Below are 26,829 nucleotides of genomic sequence, written 5' to 3' on the forward strand. Positions count from 1 at the left end.
AAATAATCCCACAACTTAATCCTAGATGGATAGTTTCAATGATATTAGTCATGGCAACCGAACGCCACCATAGAAGATTAGCTATGACTAATTATCTCATAATTATTTATCTAGGATTAAGTTGTGTGATTGAATCTCATAAACCAAACACACTATAAATTTAATCTCGTATACAATCTTGCAAACCGAACACCCCATAATCTATTAAAAAGATTGTGTATTGTCATGCCAAGTGCCAAAGTTTTAACACTCCATAGTACTATATGAATTAATGTAAAATTTTATGAGAATATATATAGGAAATGCAGGGCAAAACCGACAATTGGTGAAGCATGGTGGCAGTCCATAACCATAAAATTATAAAAATAGAGGGAACCTCTTTTTAGGTCCACGAACTTTGTCAAAGTATCATTTTAGGTCCGTAAACTTTGAAAATATCATTTTAGGTCCGTCAACTACAAGTTAATATCATTTGAGGTATTTTAATCTTTTTCCGGACGAAAATGCCCTTAAGACATTCAAAGGTCAATTTGGACAATTCTTTCACCACTCATCTTGCATTAGAGACCTAGAGTCCAACAATTTTTAATGACAAATTTTTATATTTAAATTCAATTTGGATGTTAATTGTTCTCCATTCTGAAATTCATATAAATAATACTCCGAATGACAATCCAAATTAATAGCTATCTAATTTCAAAATAAATAAACTAAATATAATTCACAAATCACCTATAGTAAGTTCTTAAAATGCAGTTTAGATTGAAAAAATAAAATAAAGTATCAAGTCTCAATTCACTATCCCTAAATAATTGGTCATTTAATAATTGAAAAATTAACACATATTTTTTACGTCAAATTATAATTATATTTAAATTCAATTTGGATGGTAATTAAATTAAATAGTAGTAAAAGAAATTGTTGGACTCTAGGTCTTTGATGCAAGATGAGTGGCGAAAGAATTGTCCAAATTGTCTTTTGAATGCCTTAAGGGCATTTTCGTCCAGAAAAGGTTTAAAATACCGCAAATGATATTAACTTGTAGTTGACGGACCTAAAATGACATTTTCAAAGTTCACGAACTTAAAATGATACTTTGACATAGTTCGTGAACCTAAAAAGATATTCTCTAATGAAAATAAGAGTAAAAATAAAAAATAAAAATATTTGCATGTTTGAAAAGTGTACAGAAACCAATAAAAAATAGAAACAAACAAACATGCAACACACAAATACATACACACAGATACATATCCAATTCCCTTCTCTCTTTCGCTTCTTTCAATTCTCCTGTCTCCTTCTCCCGCTTAGATCGGATCTTCCAATATCTCTATCGTCGTCAACACACAAACCGCCCAAATTTCCAGAAAACTTTAAAAAAATTAGAAGATGGAGAAATAGGGAGAAGGCAGACTAATAAATAATACGGGGAGAAAAAAAAAAGGGGTGGAGAAAAATCCGATATTTTGACAACCCGAGAAAATAGAAAATTAAACAGGGCTGTTGATGGTTGAAAGGTGGAATATTGGCGTGCATTTGATTGAATAGACCAAATGGGAAATGTGACATCGAACGTGGCTGCAAAGTTCGCCTTTTTCCCGCCGGAGCCGCCGACGTACGACGTGTACAGTGATGAGGTGGAGGGGAAGCTGGTGATGAGCGGGCTTTCGCCGGAGAAGAACGTCGACGTGCATTTATTGGACACCAAGGGCGGGAATAAAATTGTGGCCACGTTTTGGAGGCACCCGGCGGGGAGGTTTACGCTGCTCTATTCTCACGGGAACGCCGCCGATTTGGGGCAGATGCTGGAGCTCTTTCTTGAGCTCAGAGCGCATCTACGTGTCAACATCATGAGGTGCGTGTGTAGACTTCGTGATTCTTGATTTTCTGGGTGTTGTGGGCTTTGGATTTTTAGTTTCTTTTTCTAGGGTTGCTTGAGGTGCTCTGTGAATCTGTGATGGCTTGTTTGACCTTTTCCAGAAATGGCAAAAATAGGTGGTTTTGATCCAAAAATTGGATATGTGGGTGAGATTGTGTGGGGAATTGGTGATTAGAGTTTTGATGTTTGGGAATTGGGGATTCTGAATTTTGCTTGAATTGATGGTGATGAATGTTATTTTGCATTCTAGTTCAGGATAGGGTTCATCTGTCATTCTTTGTCGTTTGCTTCAATTTGATTGTGAGTATGGTTTTATTCTATATTTGTATGGATAAAATTTCAATCCTGGGATTTGATTAGTAACACAAACAGATAAGAGTTCTTGCAAGCACTTATGTTTTATCCCTTTTTTTGGCAAGTGATCTGTGTTAGTTGGATTGGATAGTGTTTTGTGTTGTGCTAGTATATGCTTACCTCACTCTTAATGACTTTTATTTTCTTCATCTCGTTGCAGCTATGATTATTCTGGATATGGAGCATCCTCTGGTAAGGTGAGAAATTTTGATCATGCACTAATGTCAAGATTCCTTTTATAGTACTGTTTAATGATTAATGATTATTATCCAACATAAAGGTGATCTATGCTTCAAACTTACCTTGTAAAGGGAGGTAAATGGAATTATAATTTGTAAAAAGAGTACACAACTCTTTATAATTTTGAGCATTGACCACTTGGTTTAGTAAACTAATTTTACAATTGCTGCAGCCGTCTGAATTAAACACATACTACGACATTGAGGCTGTCTATGAATGTTTGAAGAACGAGTATGGGATCAAGCAAGAGGATGTCATTCTATACGGCCAATCTGTTGGGAGCGGTCCCACGTTACATCTTGCATCTCGCTTTCCTATGTTGAGAGGTGTAGTTCTCCACAGTGCTATTCTTTCGGGGATACGAGTTCTTTATAATGTAAAGGTCACATTCTGGTTCGACATTTTCAAAGTAAGCTCTCAACCTTTTGACAGATATCTTCTGCTACTATTGCTGATGTTGTCTAACTGAAAAATCTCTGTGCAGAACATAGACAAGATAAGGAATGTCAACTGCCCTGTTCTAGTAATACATGTAAGTAATCTGCAACTTTTCTCTTTTATGTGTTGGCACTGTTTTGCGCCTCTTAGTATACGCTGCGTCAAACTCTTACCAAAATCTGTCCGGAACTATAAGCTGATCCACAAGGCACCTAAAATCCTCAAAAAACAACCTTAAAATTCGAGGACAGGCCATACTTAATGCAGTGATATTTTAGTTCAGGATTTGATTTGATATTGTTCTGGCACAATCATGAAGGGTGCGGACCGTGAGGGTTAGAAGTGAGATTCTGATTCAATAACTTAAGGAAACATTTATTTTTGTCCTGGCTCAGGAATAATGGCCATTAAATTTCTAGAAAATGCCACATGATAATAAATGTTTCTTCTTCTAATTACAATAAGGCATATTAAGTACTTTGATGTTTTCTGTCCAGCTATGGCATTGACCTTATACTGCTCCTTGTGTCCGCCCTAGTTGGATGATAATCCTCATCCATGTGAATTCTTTGTTGGTTAAGCTGAATCTCAAAGCCAGCTTTACTAGTGTGATGGGGGGCTGGCTGGCTAAATTAATGCTGTAGCTATAAAGTTTTGATGCTCACTCTTAATGAACCTTTTACCAAGTAGGTAGGAATTGGACTCGTCAACTTCATCTTGTACAGAAACCAAGAATAGACCATACATATATTGTTGCTCCTAATCCTATAGGCTTCAAAACTCTGATTCAAGTATTTGGATTTCTTGCAAAATTTCCTTTACGGATATTAATTGAACATTTACAGCTGTAGTTGTCGAACATTAAGTATCTTGTAAGGATGTAGCATAAAAGCAACACAGAGGAATACAATGTCCTGATCATCCTCAACTATGACAGAACTACATAATTAATTCTTGGCATAGGCTTTTTACCACTTTGAAAGAAAGAAAAAATCTTCTGTATGTAATACTTCAGATACTAGAGTGTAGGTAGTACTAACAGACATAAAAGGAGTGTTGTTTCTTTATTGATGGTGATCAGTAGCGTCTCCAGTCTCTCAAAAGAAGGAACAGAAAGCAAGTTTTCCTTCTAGCGTCCAGAAACGAAGTTCCGTTATATTGCAATACTTTAGGATGAATTAAGAATGGCTTTCATCTCTTTTCTAGTTATTATCGTTCATGATTTTAAGACCAAGAGGTGAAACTTAAAGCCTAGCTGTTGGATCTTCCTTTAGCCTGATACTTATCTTCAAAATTATCTCCGATTATTTGGTACCAGAATTTGCTTATTTGCCACTTAAGGTTTCTGATAATGTAGGATGCAATCAATGCCTACTGCTGCAGATAGTGTCATTTTTCCCTTCTTTTTGGTGACAACTCTTTATTTCTTGCATCTAAATATGGAATTTTGCTTCTAGGGTACAAATGATGAGATTGTTGACTTCTCACATGGCAAGCGACTATGGGAGCTTGCCAGGGAGAAATATGATCCGTTGTGGGTTAAAGGTGCAGGCCACTGCAATATAGAAACATTTCCTGAGTACATCAAACATTTGAGGAAATTCGTAAATGCAATGGAAAAACTTTCCTTCTCCAAAAGAGACAAGATGCAAACTGATCCTAGCCCTGCCTCGGGAGAATTAAAAACCAACAAATGCATGATGTTTACAAAAAAATAGCTCTATTCATAGAAGTTCACCTCAACAAAACCAGTTACTCAATTCAGCTGCAGAGCTGTATAGGGGATGAAGATGCATATCAAGATTGAATATGATCCAATCTACGCAACAGCTTTTCGCAATCCATCAAGGTAAAATTGATTTGCTGTCTGTGATGCCTATATTTCCCGAAAACTCGACTTATCATCACCTAGTGTATACTACTAGAATTCCTTTGTTTAGCTGCAAGAGTTAGTGTAGTAATAGATTGTTTACAATGCACCGTTATTCATTCTCGTATAGTGCCTATGCTCGTGAGAACGTGGTTGTGATGATGTTCTAACATTTATGTGAACTCTTGTGCATATACACCTGCTGAGGCTCTATACAATTCTTTCATGCTTTTCCTTATTGTTTATTCTACATATTTATTGATTTATTTTTGAGATTATTGCATGTTCCTCGCAGGTGGAGATTCTTGTTGGTTTCTTTCCCTCTATTTATCTCTAGCATAATTTTTCCTGAAAAAAATAAATAAAAAACATGTATTTCTATATGGCATGTCCTCTGATTTTACATTGATCTTGTACACTTCATCTGTATATCAATGAAAATTATTCCAGTCCATAGTTTTCAAATTTTCCAAAAAAAAGGATTAAGTAAAAGCATTCAAATTGGAAATAATTTCTAAGATTCTGATTTATAACAGTAATTTAAACCATACACGCACTCCGATAAATATTTTTAACTAATTAAGATTAAAAATTTTCAAATGCAACCCAAGAAACAAGGGCCGGAAATGTTGGTAGATTTATTAAAATCCAACGGCCAAGATCCTCAACTGAACTCTGGGTCATGATGAATGATGAAAACCCATAAAAGTAAAACTACCAAAAATAGGAAACAAGATGGAAAGAAACAAACTGTAGGTCCGTTCTATTTGAAAGATAATAGTATAATACTCCATTCTTCTTATAAAAATAAGGATATTTTTTATTTTGGGATGTCCCATAAAAATATTCTATTCTATTTTGGTAACTTATTTCTTTTTAATAAAGTGAGACTCATTTTTACTAATAATACTATAATTATTTTTTCTTTCTATCTTTCTCTTACTTTACCATTTATGTATTAATTTTCGTGACATCTCAAATTCCATATTTTTATGGGACGGGGGAGGATTGAATATGTATTATGTTTGGTTTATGATATTGAATTTCACGATTTAATCTTAGATATATATGATAATGAGTCATAGCCACCACCTCTAACTAAAGTAATCTCAGAACTTAATCCTAATTGGATGATCATATGATAACGAATCATATCAACCGAATGACACCTACACATATTATGGGTATGGGAATAAAAAGAAAAATAATCCAAAAGACAAACTTAATCTTGAACAAAGATAGTCGTATATATAAAGAAGAACTTTCAAGTTTTGGAATATGAATGTAGAAGATATCATTGGTGTTACTTAATTTTTGGGTGTTTTGAAGGTGATTAAGTAATTGGAAAGTTCCAAATCATAGATTGTCACAGTGTATACTATCAAACAAGACTTTATTGTCTCCCTTTCACCATTATGGCCATATGCTAGCGATATTTATTTTGTGATAAGAAAATCCCAATATTCATATCTGTTAGAGGTTTTGTAATGAAAATCAAATAGTAGAAACAATATTTGTGAGTCTTGAATGATTCATACCCTTCCAACTAGAATATTTATAAATAAATAGAAAAGATGAAGAGAAGAAGGCAATTGAATTTGGTTACATAGATTTCATTCATAGTAACCTTTTCTTTTTCAAAATACGAAAATTTTGCAATGCTGAAAGTTGCAAATGATTTCCCCAAAAGTAAAAAATGGGAATATCATTAGCATTCAAGTAAAGATTCTGATTGACTAAGATCTAACCACCGTAATTTAAGATGAATTACATTAAAAAAAACCTAAAATAGCCTTAACTAAATACCAATATCAAGTCATAAATTCAGGGACAGGTAAGGAACTCCCATAAATACATCATTACCGTAGAAAACCTTAAAATTTCCAAAAACAGCAAACTTCCCCTAATTTAAATCTCAAAAAACACGTGCAAAATTTATTGGTTGTTGCAAATCCAACGGCCAAGATCCCCAATTTAACTAGGATCTACTGAACTCATGGTAGGGATGATCAACACCCGATTAAATCCAAAAAGTCTTCCACTCCACCAAATAAAAATTGCGTGCTAGAGAGAGAGGTAGAAAAAGTTGAAAGCAGCAGATTATAAACAAAGCTCCATTATTCACACACACCGCACACAATCATCTGTATAAAATATTCACACCCTTTCTCACAAATCACTGCTGAGAGAGGGAGATACGATTTGGTGTTTGTGTTGGGTTGAAAGCAATCACAGTGCACTGGCCATCATCATCATTGTCCACTCGTACAGCTATTATCTACTTCAATTAACCCCCCTTTTCCCTCTCTCTCTCTCTCTCTCTCTCTCTCTTTCTACACACGCACACGCTCTGTACTTTGTGGTTCTGTTTCTGATCTCTCCCTATCTAACTATCTTCTTCGGTCAATGCTTCAATATCGGATACCAAAAAGAAGCTCCTTTTGCATCTGGGGGTTTTAAAGATTTGATTTTTAGCCTCTGATTTCAGTGTTTGTTGGTTTTTTGTCAACTTGGGTTCTTGAAATAGTCTGTGGATTGAATATTTGAGTTGTGCAAAAATGATTGTGGAAGGAATTAGAGGGGATGCTGAGAATTTTCCGGTTGGGATGCGTGTTCTTGCTGTTGATGATGACCCAACTTGCTTGAAGTTATTGGAGACTTTGCTCAGAAAATGCCACTACAATGGTTTGGTTTTCTTCTTCGAAGTTTAGATTTTGAGTTTAATTGAGTTGTTTTGATTGCCTAAAGATATGTGCTTGAAGTTGTTTTCTTTTCTTAGGAACTGTTGTTGAATTCAATTCATGTTTAGTTATGTTTCTTTTTTCTTGTCAGGGTTTCTGAATTCTGCTATGTCAGTGTGTTTGACTTGATAAGCATGTTGTGAACTTTTTGTTTATCTTTACTCGGATAATAGATTTTCAATTATGTGACCAATATGCTCCAGTTGGATATCCAAATGATAAATTTTGCATAGTTAGGCAGATGAAATAAAATGATTTGTATCATCTAATTATTGTGCCTTTTTATCTGTTAAGGTGATTTGTCAGGGACTATATATTGCGACTCTCATATACTCATAAACCAGCTATCTTTTTCCTTGATTTTTCACTACAAAGGAAATAGAAAAATTGCTGCTTTATAGAATCTGAAAGGTTCTAGTGTACTTTTTGTCTAAAAAGTTCATGTCTGGTATTTTTATTTTCCAAGTGAATCCAGGATTTTGAATCATTTGGTTCATGTGAACTGCTTTTATAAATTTTGTGAACTTCTGAATTCACTGTTTTCATGAAAGACATTTATTGTTTCCTCAGTCACTACAACGAACCAAGCAAGGGTTGCGTTGAAGATGATTAGGGAAAAGAAAGACAGATTCGACTTGGTGATTAGTGATGTGCACATGCCCGACATGGATGGCTTTAAGCTTCTGGAGCTTGTTGGTCTTGAAATGGATCTACCTGTTATCAGTAAGTTCACCAGGACAAACTAATCCTCAAGCTAAATCTTTAACGGTTTCCCGGTTGTATATATATATGCTCTTTCAAGAATTTGTTACGTACACTGTCGTTTGATCCGCTATTGATGCTATTCTGGTGCAGTGCTGTCAGCGAATAGTGATCCCAAGCTCGTAATGAAAGGGGTTACTCATGGTGCTTGCGACTATTTGGTGAAACCTATTCGGATTGAAGAGCTGAGGAACATTTGGCAGCATGTAATAAGGAGGAAAAAGGTTGATTCTAAGAACCAGAATAGATCGAATGATCAAACCGAAGCTCATCCGGCAAGTGGAGAAGGTCATGGGTCTCCCTTGGCAGGAAATACTGACCAGAATGGAAAATTTAATAGAAAGAGGAAGGACGATGATGATGAGACCGAAGATAATGATAATGAATATGAAGACAATGGTACACAGAAGAAACCCCGGGTTGTCTGGACTATTGAGCTTCACAGGAAGTTTGTCCAAGCAGTTAATCAGTTGGGAATTGAAAGTGAGATCTTCTAACTCATTACTTTTTGATATCCACACAATTGTTTTGTTTTGATATTTCACTTTCCAATTTCTTTTAATTATGTTTCTCATGCAGAGGCCGTTCCTAAGAGAATTCTGGACATGATGAACGTCGAAGGCCTTACCCGGGAGAATGTGGCGAGCCATCTCCAGGCAATAATCCTTCTCGACCTATGTTTTTCTCCTTTACCTGTGAAAATATTTGTATTCTTCAAAACTGCTATTAAGCATTTCGGCTGTTAGTGGGCTCATCAACTATGTGAATAGGATTTCAATGATATAACTCAAAGCATGTCGTTAACAGACCTAATGTAATAGCTTCCTATTCAAGACCATCCATTTGCTCTACATGTCTAAACCTTTCTAATCTTTCTGCATTTTGGAGTTTCGAGAAATTATGAGCATTGATGGATGCAAAGAAAATTATCTTCTCTTTTGAGTGTAATTCTTGTAATTTTTCTTACACTTTTTGGGCTGCCCTGCAGAAGTACAGGCTTTACCTGAAGAGAATTAGTACGGTTGCAACCCAGCAAGCAAACATGGCTGCTGCACTTGGGGTTAAGGATTCTGGTTTCATGCATATGGGCTCATTGGATGGGTTTGGAGATTTTCGGACTTTTAGTGGAACAAGACTAGGTAATGTTGCATTATCATCTTACCCGGGTGGCATGCTTGGTCGACTAAACAGTCCTGGTAATGTGAATATGCGCAACCTTACTCCATCCACTCTAGTCCAGCCGAGTCTAGCTCAAAACTTGAGCAGCTCCATCAATTCACTTGGGAAAATGCATCTTGTCCTTCCAACTTCCAATCAAACTCCAAGTTTATTTCAAGGAATTCAGCCGTCTCTCGAACTGGATCAGTTGCAACACAATAAGGGCACTGCAAATTTTACTAGTATCCACAACTCTAGAATTTTCAGAACCGGCAGTACTGGAGCAGCTCTAGGCAGCTCGAACAATTTGTTGAATAGTCCCATGAGTAATCCACTGTTGCTGCATGGAAACACACAACAGCCTCTGAGTGGTGGACGGTTTGGTAATCAGTCGGCTCCCTTTACCTCAGAATCCTTCAACAATGGTGTGTCTGATCCCACCAATGAGAACTGGCAGAATAGAGTCGATGCATCTAAAATGCACCCAAACACCCTGCTCTCTGCTGAGCCTTTTCACAGCCAGTTGCCTCTTAACGGTTTGAGAGATAATAACTCTTCTAACGGAACTTATTTACAGAACAACCCTATTGATCTTTCTTCTGGCTTGGCCTTACCACCTTTCGAAGATTCAAGAGAAATGCAGTGCCAGGTTGGGCAGATGGGTGATGTGCAGAATATGGCCCAGAGTTGGTCAGAACAAAGACATGGTAGCGGAAGCGTGAACCAGAAGATGGATATGTATACTGGTGGCAGATTGAGTGGTGGTGCTTCGGCTCTTGTGCAGCAGAATGGAAAACTGGTGACAGAATCCATACCAAGGTCTAACGAGGACTTCCTCTTCGAGCAACCAAAGTTACCATCAGGATTGACTCCTCAAGGTTATGACTCGCTGGACGATCTGGTGAATGCTATGATCAAGCGGGTAGACAATCATTAGTTTGTACTATTCTATCATAGAAAACTTTGATGACTACTACATACGTATATGTTATTAACATATACTCGGTATCATGTTTCGTTGATTTGTAGGAAAAAGATGAAACCGTGGCAAATGGTGAGTTTGCGTTTGACAATTACTCGTTTGGAGCTGGTATGTAGCACGCGAGTCTTCATCAAGTGCCAGCGCGAAATAGGGGCTTTCCACTCAAGACTGTATCTATATTTACCATTATTATCATTTCTGTGGTCCATTTTAGCAAGCTTGAATTTACCCCTTCTGTCATACTTTTCCTCTTGTAAGTCCCCAGTTATATTAAGCATTGAGAAACTTGGATTTTCTTGAGTTTAGAATTTATGAATAAATGTTTCAGCACTGACCAAATGCGTTCAGAATTTTGTTTGTTATATACGCTTTGATTCTTAGCTGCAGCAAAATTAAAAGATTTCTGTAAAATTTTTACAAAAGATTCACTAAGAGAAGTTTACTCCAATATTCTAACCTTAAAAAGTGAGATGAGCCAAGCCTGCACAGGGTAACAAAAAAAAAAAAAAAACTCCTGCACAAGTTAAACTTTTTGAAAGCGTAAATAAAATAGAGTTTGGAAGCTACAAACTGTAAAATTGAAATCAAAACATGGTGAAATACACAGAGAGACAAGAATCACCAATGTACATCTTCCACTCATCTCTCTCACTCAACTCAATTACTGCTCTTTTTCTTCAATAATAATGCGGCACCAACAACCCTTTGACGCGGAATTAATGATCAATCAATCTTCTTCATTTTTGGCATTTTTTTATTGGGATAATAGCCATTTAAATTAAGAATTTTGTTAAATTCTAGTATATCCCATGAATTTTGAAATTGGAATAATAAATTATAAAGTTTCAATTTTTTCCAATTATCATCTATGCACAACTCAACATCTTTTTGGGATGTTAAAAATGACAATCTTCTAATAAAATAAGAAAATAAAATAAAATAATATAAAACCAAAATACTTATTTTAGTGACACACATCATTTTGTGTATGGATGAGACAATTGAGAAAAGTTAGAACTAAGTAACTTAATATTCCAATTTTAAAGTTCATGGAATAGACCAAATTTTGATTGTTGGTATTTATCAAATATAAAATAACAAAGACGAAATAAATTGAAGGCAAAAAAACATAGAAAAAAAACAAACACCGCGAGCCTCGTCTGTTTCGGGGAGTTCGGCTCCAACCCCGTCTGGAATTTTGGGACCTCCTTCATGATCCGCCAGCTCTCCCAGTGCTTGAACAAAGGAAAAATGTCGTCTTGGGAGAACTGCCAGAGCGACAGTTCTTTCACATCATCCATACTAATGGTCGCTGGTTATCATCCGAAGATTGTTCTCGTAGATGCCATGGAATTTAGCGATGTCGTTCCTCATCCGGTCCCAATGTTTGCGGAGCTAGCCCCTGTTGTGGCCCTTTGCCCACTCAGGCTTCACTGAGGCGTATCTAGCCATGATACGCCCTTAGAACCCTCCTTGTGTCTACATGTTCGACACTATCGGGTCGTCAGACACGTCGACCCTCGCTGGTCGTTGCCCTCCCTTTCCTCCATCTCCATATCCCTTTCGTCTTCCCCCCTCCCCCTTGGCTTGGGATCCTCATTTAGAAGATCTAAGTCCGACAGCGTGTTCTCATCGGTACTGAAGAGAGGATTGGTCGGCGGGACAACGGTACACTCACCCGATCAATCGATGATTCCGTCCATATTGGGCCGATAGACTTCGTCCCCATAGTGCGAGGGGGTTGAACGGTCTGCCGGCACCAGTATGCGAAGTGTATGGAGGGAAACTGCCGGGGTACGGAGGATAGCCGCCATGGAATTGGGACTCACTGGCATTCAGGGAGTCATTATCGGGATTCATTCTATTGCTAGAGAGAGAAAATTTGTAGTTGAGAGAGAATGGAGAGGTGTGTGTGAATGAAATGGAGAGAAATGGGGTGTATATATAGGGGTGAAGTAAAAAAAATACTCCCTCCGTCCCAAGATAAGCGACTCACATTTCTTTTTGGGACGTCCCAAGATAAGTGAGTCATTTCCTTTTTTGGCGTTCTCTTTCTTACTTTTTTTTTCTCTACTTTATTAACTCATTACTTTATTCACTTTCCACTTTACTAATAAAACCTCATTTTCTTAAATCCCGTGCCGAAAAGTTTTGGCTCAATTATCTTGGGACGGATGGAGTACGATTTATGTCACGATCGGGGGTTCAATTGGCATCTATCGACCGCCAATCGCGTCTCATGCAATAGGCGTCGATTGATTGGGCGGCTGATCGGTGCCACATTGCGAATGCTCTTATACTCTTTTTTCTCATTCAAGAACTATTTCTTCCTATACTTTGGTTATAAATTTGAGAAATTGATATTGAAATTGATATTTAAATTAGAAAAAGAGAATAAAGTATAAAAAACTTTATATTAAAAAAATATAAATAGATTAAGAGAATATAAAGTATTTACCCAAAAAAAATATGTTTGACTAAGGGAGTAATATTATAATGTAACTCATCACTTTTTCCCATTCTTTCTAACACAATTTTTTTTCGAATTGTGACTTTCAATTAAAAATATTTCAGTAATTTTTTTCATTAACTTATCTCACTTTACTATTTTTTGTGATTAAAATATTGATAATGAACGGCTTAAAAAATAATCCGTGAATAGATGAATTAATTAATTGATAATGTTTTAATTAATTAATATTTATTAGAAGTAAACAATCCCAGTAATACAAAATATGGAGTATTTATAAATTGATTTATAGTACTTCTCTACTTCATACCAATTTAATGTTCCACAACAGTTTTAGTCGTCTTTGAAAAAGAATCCAATCCCTTGGACCTACTTCTAGAGTCTACACACAGCTCATCATATCTCATTGGAATAAAATCTACTCCACGTCCCTATTTTTGTTCGTATTTTCGTCAATTAAATTCTAACAAAATATGGGTAATACGTAGAATGTTATTTTATTTCCAGAAATAATTTCATTTTATCTTTTGTTATGTCTGTCAAAATTCAGTTTATTTTATGTTATTTTACCATCACTATTTTTTTTTCTTTTTTCTAAAATCTCTATAATTTTAATAGTACTAGTATATTTTAAAAATTAAACTGATAAACAAATTGATAAAACTATTAATTTATGGTCTTTTGAAAATATATTGGCAAGATTAAATGTAAAATATTAGTAGGACTATATAAGTAAACGATATGGATGAATGTAGAGGTAAAAAAACTAAGGAGCATCAGATCCATCAGCACGTACCCATTTCAAACCGAAAAAAGTGTTTCTCGCCTTCCTTAACGAATTACGCAGAGAAAATTTTGAAAAATCTCCTTGTTTGTCGCACAGAGAGAGATAGAGATAGAATATGGTGAAGATCACGGCGCTGATGGTACTGAAATGCATCCCGGAGGGTGCAGATCCGGTTATTTTGGTGAACGCCACGGATCTAAGCAGCTTCGGATTTTTCCAACGCCCCAGCGTTAAGGAGTTCATTATTTTTGTCGGTCGGACCGTAGCTAAACGTTCGCCGCCCGGCCAACGCCAATCGGTGCAGCATGAAGGTTCGTATTCTTTGACCTTTGCTGATCAATGGGTTTGCTTGATTATTTTTTGGTTTGGGTAGTCTAGGGATTGTGCGGATTTTAGGTGGTTTGCGCTGTGTTTCGATTCATATTTTTTAGGGTTTTGGTGTGTATTATCTCCGCTGGTTTTATCTGTTGTTGTCCGAATTGCAAATTTTGTTCTTTTTTCTATCTGTTCCTCTATTATGAGTAACTTTTAAGAGTTGCTCTGGTTTTGTAAAATATTAGCTGGGATGATGACTCATTGATCTATTTCATATTTGAAAGAGTAGAAAGATAGAATTTTTTGGTTTATCGTGTCTTGATCTTCTATGTGTATTTTGAAACTTGAAAGAATGATAACTTCTAACATAGTGCTGATATAAACTCCATAATGAAAAGTACTCGTAGATTTATGTAAGGTCCCCGGAAAGAATTTCCGGAGATGGATCTCCTTATATATTGGGGGATTGTGCTATGGCTAGTTTATGTTTTTTGCCTATCTTTCTTGTTCATTACTGATAAATTAAATTGATAGCTTGATGCAGTGTGCATAAAATTTAGTTGCTTGTTTATTCAACTGCAAGGTAGTCTATGAATACTGAATAGCCAAGAAAATATAACATCTTTGTTGGTTGTTATTTGTCAGAGTACAAGGTTCATTCCTATAATCGAAATGGCTTGTGTATATTGGGGTTTATGGATGACCATTATCCTGTCCGAAGTGCATTTTCACTGCTCAACCAGGTATGCAGGCTCTACTAAACTCATGCTATAGTGAAATGTTTTGAAATTTCAAGGCAAAAGACCTTTTGTGTAGTTTGAAGTCGAATAAACTTTTGATTATTTGGCAGGTTTTCGATGAATATCTAAAGAACTTTGGTGATTCATGGAAAACTGCTCAAGCTGATAACAGCCAACAATGGCCTTATCTTAGTGAGGCACTTGTCAAATTTCAGGTGTTCTAGTCTTTGATGGAAATCAACAGTGTTATTTTCGCAGTGAACAGTATTTCTTTTTCTTTCTATGTATTGTAGTTTACTAGTACTTAATATACTACCCTGTAACTGTGCAGGATCCTGCTGAGGCTGACAAGCTGTTACGAATCCAGCGGGAGTTGGATGAAACTAAAATTATTCTTGTAAGTAATCTTTTTAACTTTTTTTTTGAGTTCCAACTCACACACACCACAGTCATGCTCACTAAGTGAATTGAACCACCCACTTATTGGTTGGAGGGGAAATGTCTTACCAACCGAATTGCGCTTTTTCGTCAATCACTTTTAAGTTTATTAACTTTTCAAAATTCTTACTATGTACTCCCTCCGTCCCAAGATAAGCGAGGCGTTTATTTTTCGCATTCGCTTTGGGAAAATGATATAAAATAGTTAGAGTGGAGAAAGAGTAAAGTAAGAGAGAATAATTTAGATAAGACTCTTATCTATACTATTCTCTCTTATTCTACTCTTTCTTCACTCTAACTATTTTATACTCCCACTGTCCACAAAAAATAGACAAGTTTTACCATTTTGAGGCGTCCACCAAAATTAGACTAAGGCTAAAAATGGAAAGTTTTAAACCAATACTTAACCCTACACATCATTATAAATGTGGACCCCACAATCCACTAACACTACTTCCACCACATTTTCCCTTCCTCTCTCTTACTTTACCAATTATGCATTAAAACCGGTGTCATTTACAACTTTGTTTATTTTTTGCGGACGGAGAGAGTATTATTTTCCCAAAACGAGTGCGAAAAAGAAATGTCTCGCTTATCTTGGGACGGAGGGAGTATGTATATTTTTTCTTTCACTTGATTTGTTAACTATGGTCCGCATCATTCATATTCCACATTTCATGTGTTATATTGACTATTAGAAGATTGTATGTAGTTACTGAAAACCTGTGTAGGAGTACATTGCATGGGCTACTCTAGCATGTGACTAAAAGAATTGCTGTAAACAATGTGCTTAGAATTTACTTAATGCCGACGCTGTTGAATTACTTGTGCATCCAAGTTAATACACTAATCTCATTGCAATATATTCATCACCCGATCCTTTCTTTTAACCTTGATATAATGATATAATTGTATTTGGCTTTTGTCTCAGCACAAAACTATTGACAGTGTGCTAGAACGAGGTGAGAAGCTTGATAGCTTGGTTGAGAAGAGTTCAGATCTCAGTGCAGCTTCTCAGGTTTGTTTCTTGTTGAATCATCTGATGCTACTTTAATAATTCTCCAAGATCGATGGTCTCTTATTTCCCTGACATTACTTGAATTATGAACCATAAACCTATTATGTACTATGTTCTATGTTTCAGCACAATCATACTGAGCACCCTCTCATCCTTATATGATTTCATTAGAAATGTTATAATAAGGTGAAAAAATTTTAGGATGACCAAAATCGATATCTCTAGAATATACTTCTATATAATTAATGAATAATTGCACGATCTAGCATTGTATCCTGGCTGTTCTGATGGCAACGGGAAGGTCCAGGAAGGGATTGGGTTTCCCCAGGATCCACCCAGCCAAGGAAATATGTGCTCCAACTTGTCTGCTCCTGTCCGTCTCTGCCCTTCCATGATAATCCAGCATGTGTTGCCTGCCCCACCCCCGGTTTATTGTGTTCTTTAGTTTTCAAATATTTTAACTATGGTTCTTCTTTGCATGCCAAATTCAAGTTTGATTACAGAACTTGCAGATGTGCATTTACAAGAATGCAGTAAAAATAATTAGATATCAAGGAACAAAATTGCCTGCATTGATGGTTGGTCCTTTTGTACCTGTGGTTCATACCCTTCTAGGGACCTGTTTGATCGGGTCGACACTTTTGACCTGCCTCTAGTTGGGCCTTTTCTCAGGGTTTTGTTTTTAATATGTTCTTATTGCCATCCCTACCTGGCTCTTTGGTCTCAAATGAAATTGAAAATTCTATTGTTTACACTGTGTCAAGTCTTGAATAAGTTTAGCTGTGGTTGAATTGTTTCCAAGATGGTGTCATCATGGTATGGTTACTGGTGATGAACAGAAAGCATGATACTGTTAAAAGGCCCAAATGAAGTTAAGCTCATTTTGCTCCTCTGACTTTAATTTTGCAGCAGTTATAAATTTTGATCTATCTTAATTAATCAACTGAGTCTTTTTTTCCAAAATTTATATTTTGTAATCAGTTGAGTTATATATGTGCTGTAGATGTTTAAGTAGAGAACCGTATAAGCCATGTGGTTATGATCCTTCTAATGTAACTTCTTTTGGGATTTGTGAAACAGATGTTTTACAAGCAGGCGAAGAAGACCAATCAATGCTGTACTGTATTGTAAATGCTCATAAAGAAGGAGATAATCACTTATATAGTTAAATTGTGTTGATGAATGTGAAGTTTGGCAGTGTTTATATACTTGTGTAGTGTTGTGAGGCTGAAATCTTTGGTTGTGCCTCCTATTTCTCTGTTACCACATTGGAAAAGGTTGCATCATGTTGGCAAATTGGCAGTGGTTATTACATTGCGACACTGGTGTTCTTTTTTATAGCTCTAATCAGCTTACTTATGTTGATTTATTTACATTCTATACACGTGAGAGCTAATGGATGAAAGTTGCACCAATTTTGGACTAGAAGTCGTTTAAGACAATTTTTCAATCCTGTGCCCAAAAGAAACTCTACTGCAAAAGGACGGAAGGAGTATCAATTTTCACCTTTAATTGCTCCTACTCAACTTACAAAAGTTTTGATTCATCTCATTCCAGTTTTTTTTTTCTTCTCTTTTTATGGCTGTATACCGTTTTACATGTAAGTTTTTAATGGAATATCGTCATTACTAATCCCAGGATAATTGTTAAAAAAAGTGGAGAATTTAAGTGTGAATTTGTAAGTTGATAAAAGAGACAAATTAAGAAAAAGTAGAAAGAAAAAAAAAATTGAGGCTCAGATCTGTTAGTGGGTAATAAAAGGCAAATAGAGAGGCGTAATTCACGGGTTGCGTCATCCGATTAGAGGCAAAGATACGGGCGGGAATGTGTATTTGGGCGAGAGAGATGGAAAGAATTATTTTATCATCACAGCCTGGATGGTAGGGATATTCATGTTAACAGCTGATGGGTGTGTAAAGCTAGGGAGGGCTGTTGAACTTGAAATCATAGGAGAAGTGAGATGATGGAGGAGCAACCAGCCAACCACCCTTTCCAATTCCCTCTCCAATGTGCAATTTTTATCCCCTTTTTGCCCCCGCTTTTACGCCCGGGAGGAACTGCTCTAATTGTACAGTCTCTGTTTTTGAAAGCTAACAATTTTATTTGCTCAATAAATATCATCAACACCACTAAGAAAACAATTTTTTCTAGTTCAATTTGTGGGAATAAGAAATTATATTTTTCAGTATATGTATATGAGCTAACCGATCCACCACAATCCGCATATTAATGGAGTATTATTAAAATTAGTGTCTGTTAAGATGAGACACTTATTATGGACACTGTAAGTATTTCTTACTTCCCCATTCTCTTATAGTACACTAATTTTAAATGGTTAATTATTTTGTGGTACGATTGCAAATAATTCACAAATATAAATTCTTCATTTAAATTGTTTAAGCTACGTTACCCATGCTGGATTGGTTAATTTAAGAAAATTAGTAAGTAGATTGTCGATCAGCATGTTAATAAAGGCGAAAAGCGAATTGGTTGAAATTTAGTTGAAGAAAATAATTTGTTGATTTAATTGTAGGCTCAGATCTGTAGTAGCAGAGATGGGACAAAAGAGGAGAGCACCGCCATGGCTGCATAACCATCGGTTGCATCTGATTAAACAGATGCCGTCCGGGTCGCCCCGCCAAGATACGGGTCTACCCTTTGCCCAATTCAGTAGCTCAGAAGAATTCAGTATCATCACCGCCTATATAATATTGCTTCGGCAAGGCATCACAGTAAGATAGCATATGTGAGAGAGAGAGAGATAGAGATAGATGGTAACGGTATAGATAGTGGGACGGAGGGAGTAATGATAATAATAGTAGTACATGCTTCCATTTCCTTTCAACAAGGGCGGTTGGGGTTATTTTTCACAGAAATCATGGGGTTCACGGAGAAGGGCAACCACCCTTGAACAAATTCCCAGTTTCTCGGTGTGAACCCTCATTCTTTACTTCTGAGCCACTGCTATCCACAAAATGAAACAAGAAGAAGCAAGCGCATGAGTATGAGGAAGAGGAAGAAGCAAGCGCCGCTGTTTGTTTTAGGGTTTCCTGCTATTTATCTCTTTCTGTTGTTGGCTTTTTTGTTTCATTTTTACTGGGTTTTATGATGTTTATGGCCCTTTATGTATATGGGCTTTTAACTAGTATATTTCAATTATCTGATTTCTATCGGCCTTTTTATATTTTGGTTTTACATACTAGCGCGACCACTCAATTAAAAATTTACAATGTTAATGCGAGGATTACAATATATTGGGATAAATACAAAATTATATACATTAAATTCATTATCTGCTTTATTTATATATATGCAATCACAAATTAAGATCAAATCTTATCAAATTTTAACCATTAGATTAGAAGATACAGTCGTTGAAATAATACCACATCAATTATATTTTCAATTATAAAATTATTAAATAAACTTAAAAGATATTAATGTCAATTCTCTCACATCAGAATCATCTTAAAACTTTAAATTTACGGAACTCTCTTGATTTAAATTATTTTTCATAAAAAATATATCAAATTAAAGATAATTTTATAAGGATTCCAACGAGATCTCAGTTGCATATGTTTCGACGATGTTCAGGTGATGAAATTTAATAAATTATATTTAAATTTTCGTATATGTTGATAAGCAGATTTTATTAACAAATGCAAACAAAAATCTCAATATAGTGTAGGCAAAATCTCAATATAACGTAGGTAAAATATCAATAAAATTGTGTTGATATTTTCTTGAACTTGTGTTGATATTCTCATGTCATATTGTTGATATTTATAATACACTATGTTGATATAAAAAAAACACTCACGAAAATTATCATATGATAATATAATGACGATATTACTCTTTTGTTGATATTTTGTCTACTATTTATTGATATATTTTTTATTCAATCTCAGCTTTTAATTTTTGGATCAAAGGGTCCTTATTCAGTTTCAATTTGGAATTAAGGTAATAAACTCACTAAAAACTAAAAGACGACCCTATGAGACGTTATTCATAATTATTTATAGTACTATTATTTATTCTAATAGTTTTTCTGTAATTCCTCAAAAAGGATCTAAATTATTTGGACTTTGGTGAGAATTTTAAAAAAGAAAAGAGTAGTTTACGGAATTTAAACACAAAAATTATTCTCTATTCATTTTCATTCACAAAATTTGTAAAAATAATTCGAGTTATTTGTCCACTCCTTTTTTAAGTTTTAGACTATGAGATGATCGGGAAATGTATTTCACAAGGTAGCTACTCGTTTTTTAAGTTTTGTATGATAGCATTTCATCCAATAGTGAATATCTACACGGGTTAAGCAACCACACTTCAAGAAAAACTTAATTTAAATGAGAGCATCCACAGCCGTGCTCTTGGCAGCAGCACGATTGTGGGTCCAGGTCCACTTTTTCTGTCTGCTCTCTGGCAAGAGCACAACACCCACAGTTGTGCTCTTCTCCAAGGACGAGTACAATTAATTTAAAAATCAATTAAACAAAAACATCTCCATAATACTAAAATTCATTAAAAAACCTAAATAATATAACAAATTACAAATAAAATAAAAAGACATAATTAAAATCCTAAAAATTAAAAATTATATAATTAAAATACTAAAAATTAAAAATTACATAATTAAACTCCTAAAAATTAAAAATTACATAATTATTGGCTAATATTACCCGAGGAAGACTACTCATCCGGCGGCACTAACCCCAATTGTTTTTGGAGACCCAATATCATGGTCTTGTGCGTTTGAAGTTGCATGGGGGTCATAGTTGACCTATCGGCCATATTGAGTTGGCCTAAGAGCATCCACAGCGAGTTGTTCGGGGGTGGAGGTGGCGCATAGGGAGCGGGTTCGGGAGCGGCGGCGGTCGGCCGCCGCCTTCTTCCTTCCTTGCGGTCGGCGTCGGGAACCACTTGGTCCGACGTCGGGGCTACCCAAGTTAGCTCCGGCGAGTTGGCTAGCCACTTCTTCGGAGCCGGCGTCGGATAGGGATATCAACCTTGACCGTTTGGAGGAGCCGCTAGAGGAGGATGTTACGCCTCCCATATACTTCGGGTGCGTCCGCGTGTCCTACCAAACGTTGAGGTACTTGAACGACTTACCGTTCATGGATTGATAGGTGCTCAGGGCGGCAGTGATGATGTCGACCTCACTCCGGCCGCTCCCGGCATTCCGCGTCTCCTGGAGGAAATAGCCATTGAGCTTGCCAATTTCTTCGTTGGCTCGGCCGATGGAGTTGCGCACCATACTCTCGTTGCGCTAGATCGTTCTCGGCGGCCGGTTTTCATTGTACCGGCGAGAGACGCGCTATCAAAAGTGATCGCCGGATTGGTTCGTGCCAACCACCGCATCCTCGGAGATTTCCAAGTACGCCTTGAACAATTTATCCATCTCCACCGGAGTGTACGGTGTGCGGACACCGCGAGTAGGAGGGAGACAGAGTTTGGAAGGGGGCGGTCGGCCTAGGATCCGGTGTCCACCCGTATCGCCCTTCGGAGGCACCTTGGTCGTCGATTGGGTATGGCCGGTAGCTACCCGGAATGCCCGAATATTGGGTTTGAGGAGGGGCCGAATATTCCGTTTCCGGACTAGGAAACGGTTGTGAACCGAACCATTCAGGGTTCCAACCGTGAGAGGGCGGGTGGTCATCGCCTTGGCCGGACATTGTTATGTTATAGGGTATGGGATAATGAAAATGAGAATGGATATGAGAGCATCTCCAGTAACGGCGTCAAAATCGCGACGCCGGTTCTGACGCCGAACCATTGGAACCGGCGTCGGCGAAATCGGCGTCAAAATCGGCGTGGCCATGCCGATTCGCGCGATGACGCCGGTTCCGACGCCGATCCTCACGGCGCCATTGTGGGTCCCGGATCGGCGTCAAACCGGCGTCAGATTTTATTTTTTATTTTTTTTTTCTTTTGAAAACACTATATATACGCGCTTTGAACGTCATTTTCATTCGCACCACTTGTTTTAACGAGTACTCTCTCTCTACCTTACTTTCTGTTCCAGATCAGTTTAAGAAATGAGTAATGCCGGTGGTAGTGGTGGGGATGCGGATGAGTACGAGCGTATGATGAACGAAGAGCTAGATGCCTATACGAGCCGTGAGGTTGATCGATGGATGCAGAGTTATATGCATCCGGCGGCACCTCGCCCACGACCAGTTGTCCACCGTCGACAATTTAAAAAAAAATCCCACGATGATCCTCGAGGCCGTAGCTGATTACCGGTTGTGGATTTGGCATGCGTATTTTGGGATAGCCGGTTCGAACAACGACCTAAACGTCCTCAACTCGTCGCCCCTTTTCAACGAGCAGTGCCAGGGCGTCGGTCCGGCCATCAGTTTTGTCGCCAACGGCAACCAGCATGATATGGGCTACTACTTGGCGGATGGGATATACCCTAGGTGGCCCGTCTTTGTGAAGACGATCCGGTGCGCATCTGATGCGAAGAAGACCTACTTTGCGACGCGGCAGGAGTCGGCGCGAAAGGACGTGGAGCGCGCATTTGGTGTGCTTCGGGCTCGATGGGCTGCAGTTAAGGGACCAACGCGTTTGTGGAATGTCGACTGCATTGCTGATATAATGTACGCCTGTATTATTATGCACAACATGATTGTCGAAGATGAAGGTGTACAACTGACTGATTGGGCCAACGACGAAAATGAGGCCGGTCCAAGCCACGGCGTCGCCACCGCCAATGTACGAGGTGGGGTACCTCACGTTGAAGAAGCCCTCCTCCAAGCACATGCTGACATGCGTCAGACGGAGGCTCATATTCGACTCCAAAAGGATTTAGTTGAAGAGTTGTGGGCGCGGAGGATTGCAAGGCGTTAGTTTTTATGTAAATTTATGTAATTTTTTTAAATGTATTTTTTTAAAATTATTGTACTTTTTGAAATTTTAATATTATTATTCGAATTTTCCGTATTTGTCTCGTAAATTAAATTCTGTATGTTGATACGAGTGTAAATTAAATTATATAATTGTTATTAGTGATGTGGATAGGTAGTGTGAAGGCTATGTGAGGGCTATTTGATGTCCAGTTGATGTGGCAAGCTGATGTGGCAGGAGAATTGTAGTGCTGATGATGTGGCAGTGTGAAGGCTATGTGAGGGGTATTTGACGTCCAGTCTTACTGGAGATGCTCTGAGAGAATGGATATGGGAATTGTGTAGTTTGATGTGAATTTTTGGGTGTGAAAGTGGGGGTATTTATAGATGAAAGTGTGTATTTTTAAGGAAAGAAATAAATTAAAAAGTGGTAAAAAAACGGTAATAAACGGATATAATTTTTTCGAGAAGTGATTTTTTTTTAATCCGTTATTTTCAAAGGCAACGGCTATGCCTTTGCCCAATCGCCGCGCGCCACGTGTCCTGCTCGCTGGCACGGCGCTGCTCGATGGCGCGAGCACAGCGGCAGCGAGACACGTCCGTGCCAGCGACACGGATGGACGCGAGCTAAACCACTAAGCCACCACCGTTGTGGAGGCTCTAATACTTCATTGATCCATTTTTCGTTATCCACATCATAGAGTACTACATTTCAATTTTTATTTTACTTACGTTTGTATTGTGTTAAATTTGTATTTATTTCAGAGTTTGTTATAAGCTAGAACTCTTTTATTTTTGTAAGATGAAAATCACGCGACTTGATGAATTAAATATTTGGGAAACAATAAATATGACGCGATACAAGTACATATTACTCCACTATTTTAATATAAAAATATAAATTTTACTAGTACTACTATTTTGTAAAAGAGGGAACATCATTTTAGGTCCATGAACTTTGTCAAAGTTTCATTTTAGGTCCGTGAACTTTGAAAATCTTATTTTAGGTCCGTGAACTTTGAGTTAGTATCATTTTAGGTCCTTTTTACTATTTCCAAGTTTTTTTGGACGAAAATGCCCTCAATACCTTAAAATATATATATTTTTAATAAATTTATCATATACTCATATTTTTTTTATAAATATCTTTACAATATATTTTTGACAAATTTTCTAAATATAATTTGACCTTAAATATTATCACTTAATTTGTGACATACAAGTAAAATTACTTCTTCAATTTTTTATATTATTTTTTTTAAATTGAATAAAGAACTTTTCTTTAATAATAAAAAAATTGAATAAAGATCTTTTTATAAATATCTTTACAATATATTTTTGACAAATTTTCTAAATATAATTTGACCTTCAATATTATAATTTAATTTTGTGACATCAAGAAAATATCTTTATTCAATTTTTTATTATTAGAGAAAAGTTCTTTATTCAATTTTTAAAAAATTAATATAAAAAATTGAAAAAGCAATTTTACTTGCATGTTACAAAATTAAGTGATAATATTTAAGGTCAAATTATATTTAGAAAATTTGTCAAAAATATATTGTAAAGATATTTATAAAAAAATATGAGTATATGATAAATTTATTAAAAATATATACATTTTAAGGTATTGAGGGTATTTTCGTCCAAAAAAACTTGGAAATAGTGAAAAAGACCTAAAATGATACTAACTCAAAGTTCACGGACCTAAAATAAGATTTTTAAAGTTCACGGACCTAAAATGATACTTTGGCAAAGTTCATAGACCTAAAATGATGTTCCCTCTTTGTAAAAAAGATGCGATGATAAAAAAAATAGGAGGCTCAGATCTGGTAAGTAAATAAAGAGGCAAAAGAGAAGCGACCGCGCCATGGCTGCAGAAGCACCGGTTGCGCGTGCGCCATCCGGGTCGCCCCGCCAAGATACGGGCCGGGTGTTCTCAGTGCCCAATTCAGATGAGAAAGAGGAAAGAAAAATAATCATCACAGCCTCATGAGCGATGGATTGCAATTGCAAGAATGATGATGATAAATATAAGTAGGAAAAGCGTTGGTGAAAGGGTTCTTGTTTAGGAATATGATCTCACGTAGATCAGACAGCAGTTTCCATGATTGTTTTACAAGGGCTGTTTGTTAATTGAAGAATGAATCATTGGGTGGAGAGAGAGGGGCAACCACCCATCCGAAATTCCCACTCTCTCTAACCCTCATTCTTCATTCTCATCTCATCTGACTTAGACTCGAGCTCCATTATTTATTTATTTTGTACTTGGCCGAATTTCCTTGTTTACCCCTCATGTCAAAATAATTAACTCCATTTAAAATAAATCGGAAATACTCCCACGGTCACTTTTCATTTTCATCCGTCCCATTCCATTTTTAAAAAATTATATTAATTTAATAATATAAATTCTACTATCAAGTAATATTACTTTAATTATTATTCTTCTCATCTCTCTTATTTACTATTTTTTTATTTATTTTCGTGCTATTTTAATGCACTTATTTTTTTTTTGACAGAGGGAGTTGTAATTTTGAACTGGCTGACTAGTAGTATGATGACCAAAGACATTGTTTTTGTCGTTGTCCAAAGTGAATGAGTTGTGGTGCATTGTAGAATCAGCAGCATTGATTTTGCAGACCAGCAATTCCAGTTTCCAAGTGTTTTTGCATGAATTACAGCTGTGTTGCTAATGTATGATTCAATACTATATACTCTGTTCTATAGCAATGGAAGGATTTCTTTTGATACGGAAATTAAAAAAATTTATATTAATAAAAGGAGAATAAATTAAGAAATGAAAATAGTACAAAGATGAGACAATAATAAAGTAAAAGAAAGTGAAATAAGTGAAAAAATATGTTGACTTTTACTTAAAAAATAAAATAACTTCATTACTATGCAACATACTAAAATTGTAAAATGACTTCCCTGCTAACAGATGGAAGTACAATTTTATATTCCAAAATATACTACTAACTTTTTTTAACATTTAAGTATCAATCTATTCGGTTTTAAATATGAAAAAGAAAGATGAAAACTTGAAGTCCAGAAATGCGAAACGCAATTATTACGGAGATGAGAGGGGATGGATATACTGATATGCATCAGCCCCAAGAAGGGCAATTGACCACCTAAAATAAATTCATTTATACTATTTTAATAGTAAATTTAATTTTTTTAATCTTTATTTACGTATATTTTTGTTCCATCCATATAAAATTTCTGGCTTCACGCAGTTTCTTGGAATAGTGGGACTACATTAGAGCATCTCCAATGCCGGCGTCAAAATCGCGACGCCGGTTCTGAAACCGAACCATTGGAATCGGCGTCGGCGAAATCGGCGTCAAAATCGGCGTGGCCATGCCGATTCGCGCGATGACGCCGGTTCCGACGCCGATCCTCACGGCGCCATTGTGGGTCCCGGATCGGCGTCAAACCGGCGTCAGATTTTATTTTTTATTTTTTTTTTCTTTTGAAAACACTATATATACGCGCTTTGAACGTCATTTTCATTCGCACCACTTGTTTTAGCGAGTACTCTCTCTCTACCTTACTTTCCGTATAAGATCAATTTAAGAAATGAGTAATGCCGGTGGTAGTGGTGGGGATGCGGATGAGTACGAGCGTATGCTGAACGAAAAGCTAGATGCCTATACGAGCCGTGAGGTTGATCAATGGATGCAGAGTTATATGCAGCCGACAGCACCTCGCCCACGACCAGTTGTCCACCGTCGACAAGTGGTTGATCGTGATCATGAAGCTGCACATCAGCGCCTGTTCACA

At 36.7% G+C, this 26,829-nt stretch overlaps 3 protein-coding genes and 1 long non-coding RNA gene across 5 annotated transcripts; all 4 read left to right on the forward strand.

Moving 5' to 3' along the window:
• The first annotated feature begins 1,225 nt into the window (after positions 1-1,225).
• LOC121804841 (alpha/beta hydrolase domain-containing protein 17C-like) lies at positions 1,226-5,218 on the forward strand. 2 transcript variants are annotated; one of them, XR_006051218.1, is made up of 6 exons: positions 1,226-1,855; positions 2,394-2,430; positions 2,646-2,882; positions 2,958-3,005; positions 4,369-4,760; positions 5,077-5,218. XR_006051218.1 is itself a non-coding variant. In XM_042204537.1 (5 exons), exons 1-5 carry the CDS (start codon positions 1,554-1,556, stop codon positions 4,627-4,629), a joined length of 885 nt encoding a protein of 294 aa, XP_042060471.1. In that variant the 5' UTR covers positions 1,226-1,553; the 3' UTR covers positions 4,630-5,026. The 2 variants fall into 2 exon arrangements, 1 of the variants encoding a protein (XP_042060471.1); XM_042204537.1 differs by lacking the exon at positions 5,077-5,218 and having other exon boundaries at positions 4,369-5,026.
• Positions 5,219-6,865: 1,647 nt separating this feature from the next.
• On the forward strand, positions 6,866-10,763 carry LOC121804839 (two-component response regulator ARR12-like). The gene is made up of 6 exons (XM_042204536.1): positions 6,866-7,466; positions 8,093-8,245; positions 8,378-8,767; positions 8,864-8,940; positions 9,273-10,364; positions 10,472-10,763. Exons 1-6 carry the CDS (start codon positions 7,340-7,342, stop codon positions 10,538-10,540), a joined length of 1,908 nt encoding a protein of 635 aa, XP_042060470.1. The 5' UTR covers positions 6,866-7,339; the 3' UTR covers positions 10,541-10,763.
• Positions 10,764-13,646: 2,883 nt separating this feature from the next.
• Positions 13,647-17,561, forward strand: LOC121803153 (VAMP-like protein YKT61). The gene is made up of 6 exons (XM_042202851.1): positions 13,647-13,992; positions 14,642-14,739; positions 14,847-14,951; positions 15,068-15,133; positions 16,106-16,192; positions 17,273-17,561. The coding sequence occupies exons 1-6, from the start codon at positions 13,797-13,799 to the stop codon at positions 17,321-17,323; spliced, it is 603 nt and encodes a 200-aa protein (XP_042058785.1). The 5' UTR covers positions 13,647-13,796; the 3' UTR covers positions 17,324-17,561.
• A 764-nt stretch (positions 17,562-18,325) lies between these two features.
• Positions 18,326-19,364, forward strand: LOC121803177. The gene is made up of 2 exons (XR_006050929.1): positions 18,326-18,476; positions 18,726-19,364. It is a non-coding gene; the product is annotated as an uncharacterized LOC121803177 (long non-coding RNA).
• The last annotated feature ends 7,465 nt before the right edge of the window (positions 19,365-26,829 follow it).

Source organism: Salvia splendens, chromosome 5, assembly GCF_004379255.2.
Source record: "Salvia splendens isolate huo1 chromosome 5, SspV2, whole genome shotgun sequence".
NCBI lineage: Eukaryota > Viridiplantae > Streptophyta > Magnoliopsida > Lamiales > Lamiaceae > Salvia > Salvia splendens.

Bases quoted from the DNA above. Each gene is read 5' to 3' on its own strand.
- LOC121804841 (XM_042204537.1), top strand. From the start codon at position 1,554: ATGGGAAATGTGACATCGAACGTGGCTGCAAAGTTCGCCTTTTTCCCG. The intron at 1,856-2,393 runs GTGCGTGTGTAG...ATCTCGTTGCAG, and splicing joins CTACGTGTCAACATCATGAG to CTATGATTATTCTGGATATG. The intron at 2,431-2,645 runs GTGAGAAATTTT...CAATTGCTGCAG, and splicing joins ATGGAGCATCCTCTGGTAAG to CCGTCTGAATTAAACACATA.
- LOC121804839 (XM_042204536.1), top strand. From the start codon at position 7,340: ATGATTGTGGAAGGAATTAGAGGGGATGCTGAGAATTTTCCGGTTGGG. The intron at 8,246-8,377 runs GTAAGTTCACCA...ATTCTGGTGCAG, and splicing joins AATGGATCTACCTGTTATCA to TGCTGTCAGCGAATAGTGAT. The intron at 8,941-9,272 runs GCAATAATCCTT...GCTGCCCTGCAG, and splicing joins ATGTGGCGAGCCATCTCCAG to AAGTACAGGCTTTACCTGAA.
- LOC121803153 (XM_042202851.1), top strand. From the start codon at position 13,797: ATGGTGAAGATCACGGCGCTGATGGTACTGAAATGCATCCCGGAGGGT. The intron at 13,993-14,641 runs GTTCGTATTCTT...GTTATTTGTCAG, and splicing joins CCAATCGGTGCAGCATGAAG to AGTACAAGGTTCATTCCTAT. The intron at 14,952-15,067 runs GTGTTCTAGTCT...GTAACTGTGCAG, and splicing joins AGGCACTTGTCAAATTTCAG to GATCCTGCTGAGGCTGACAA.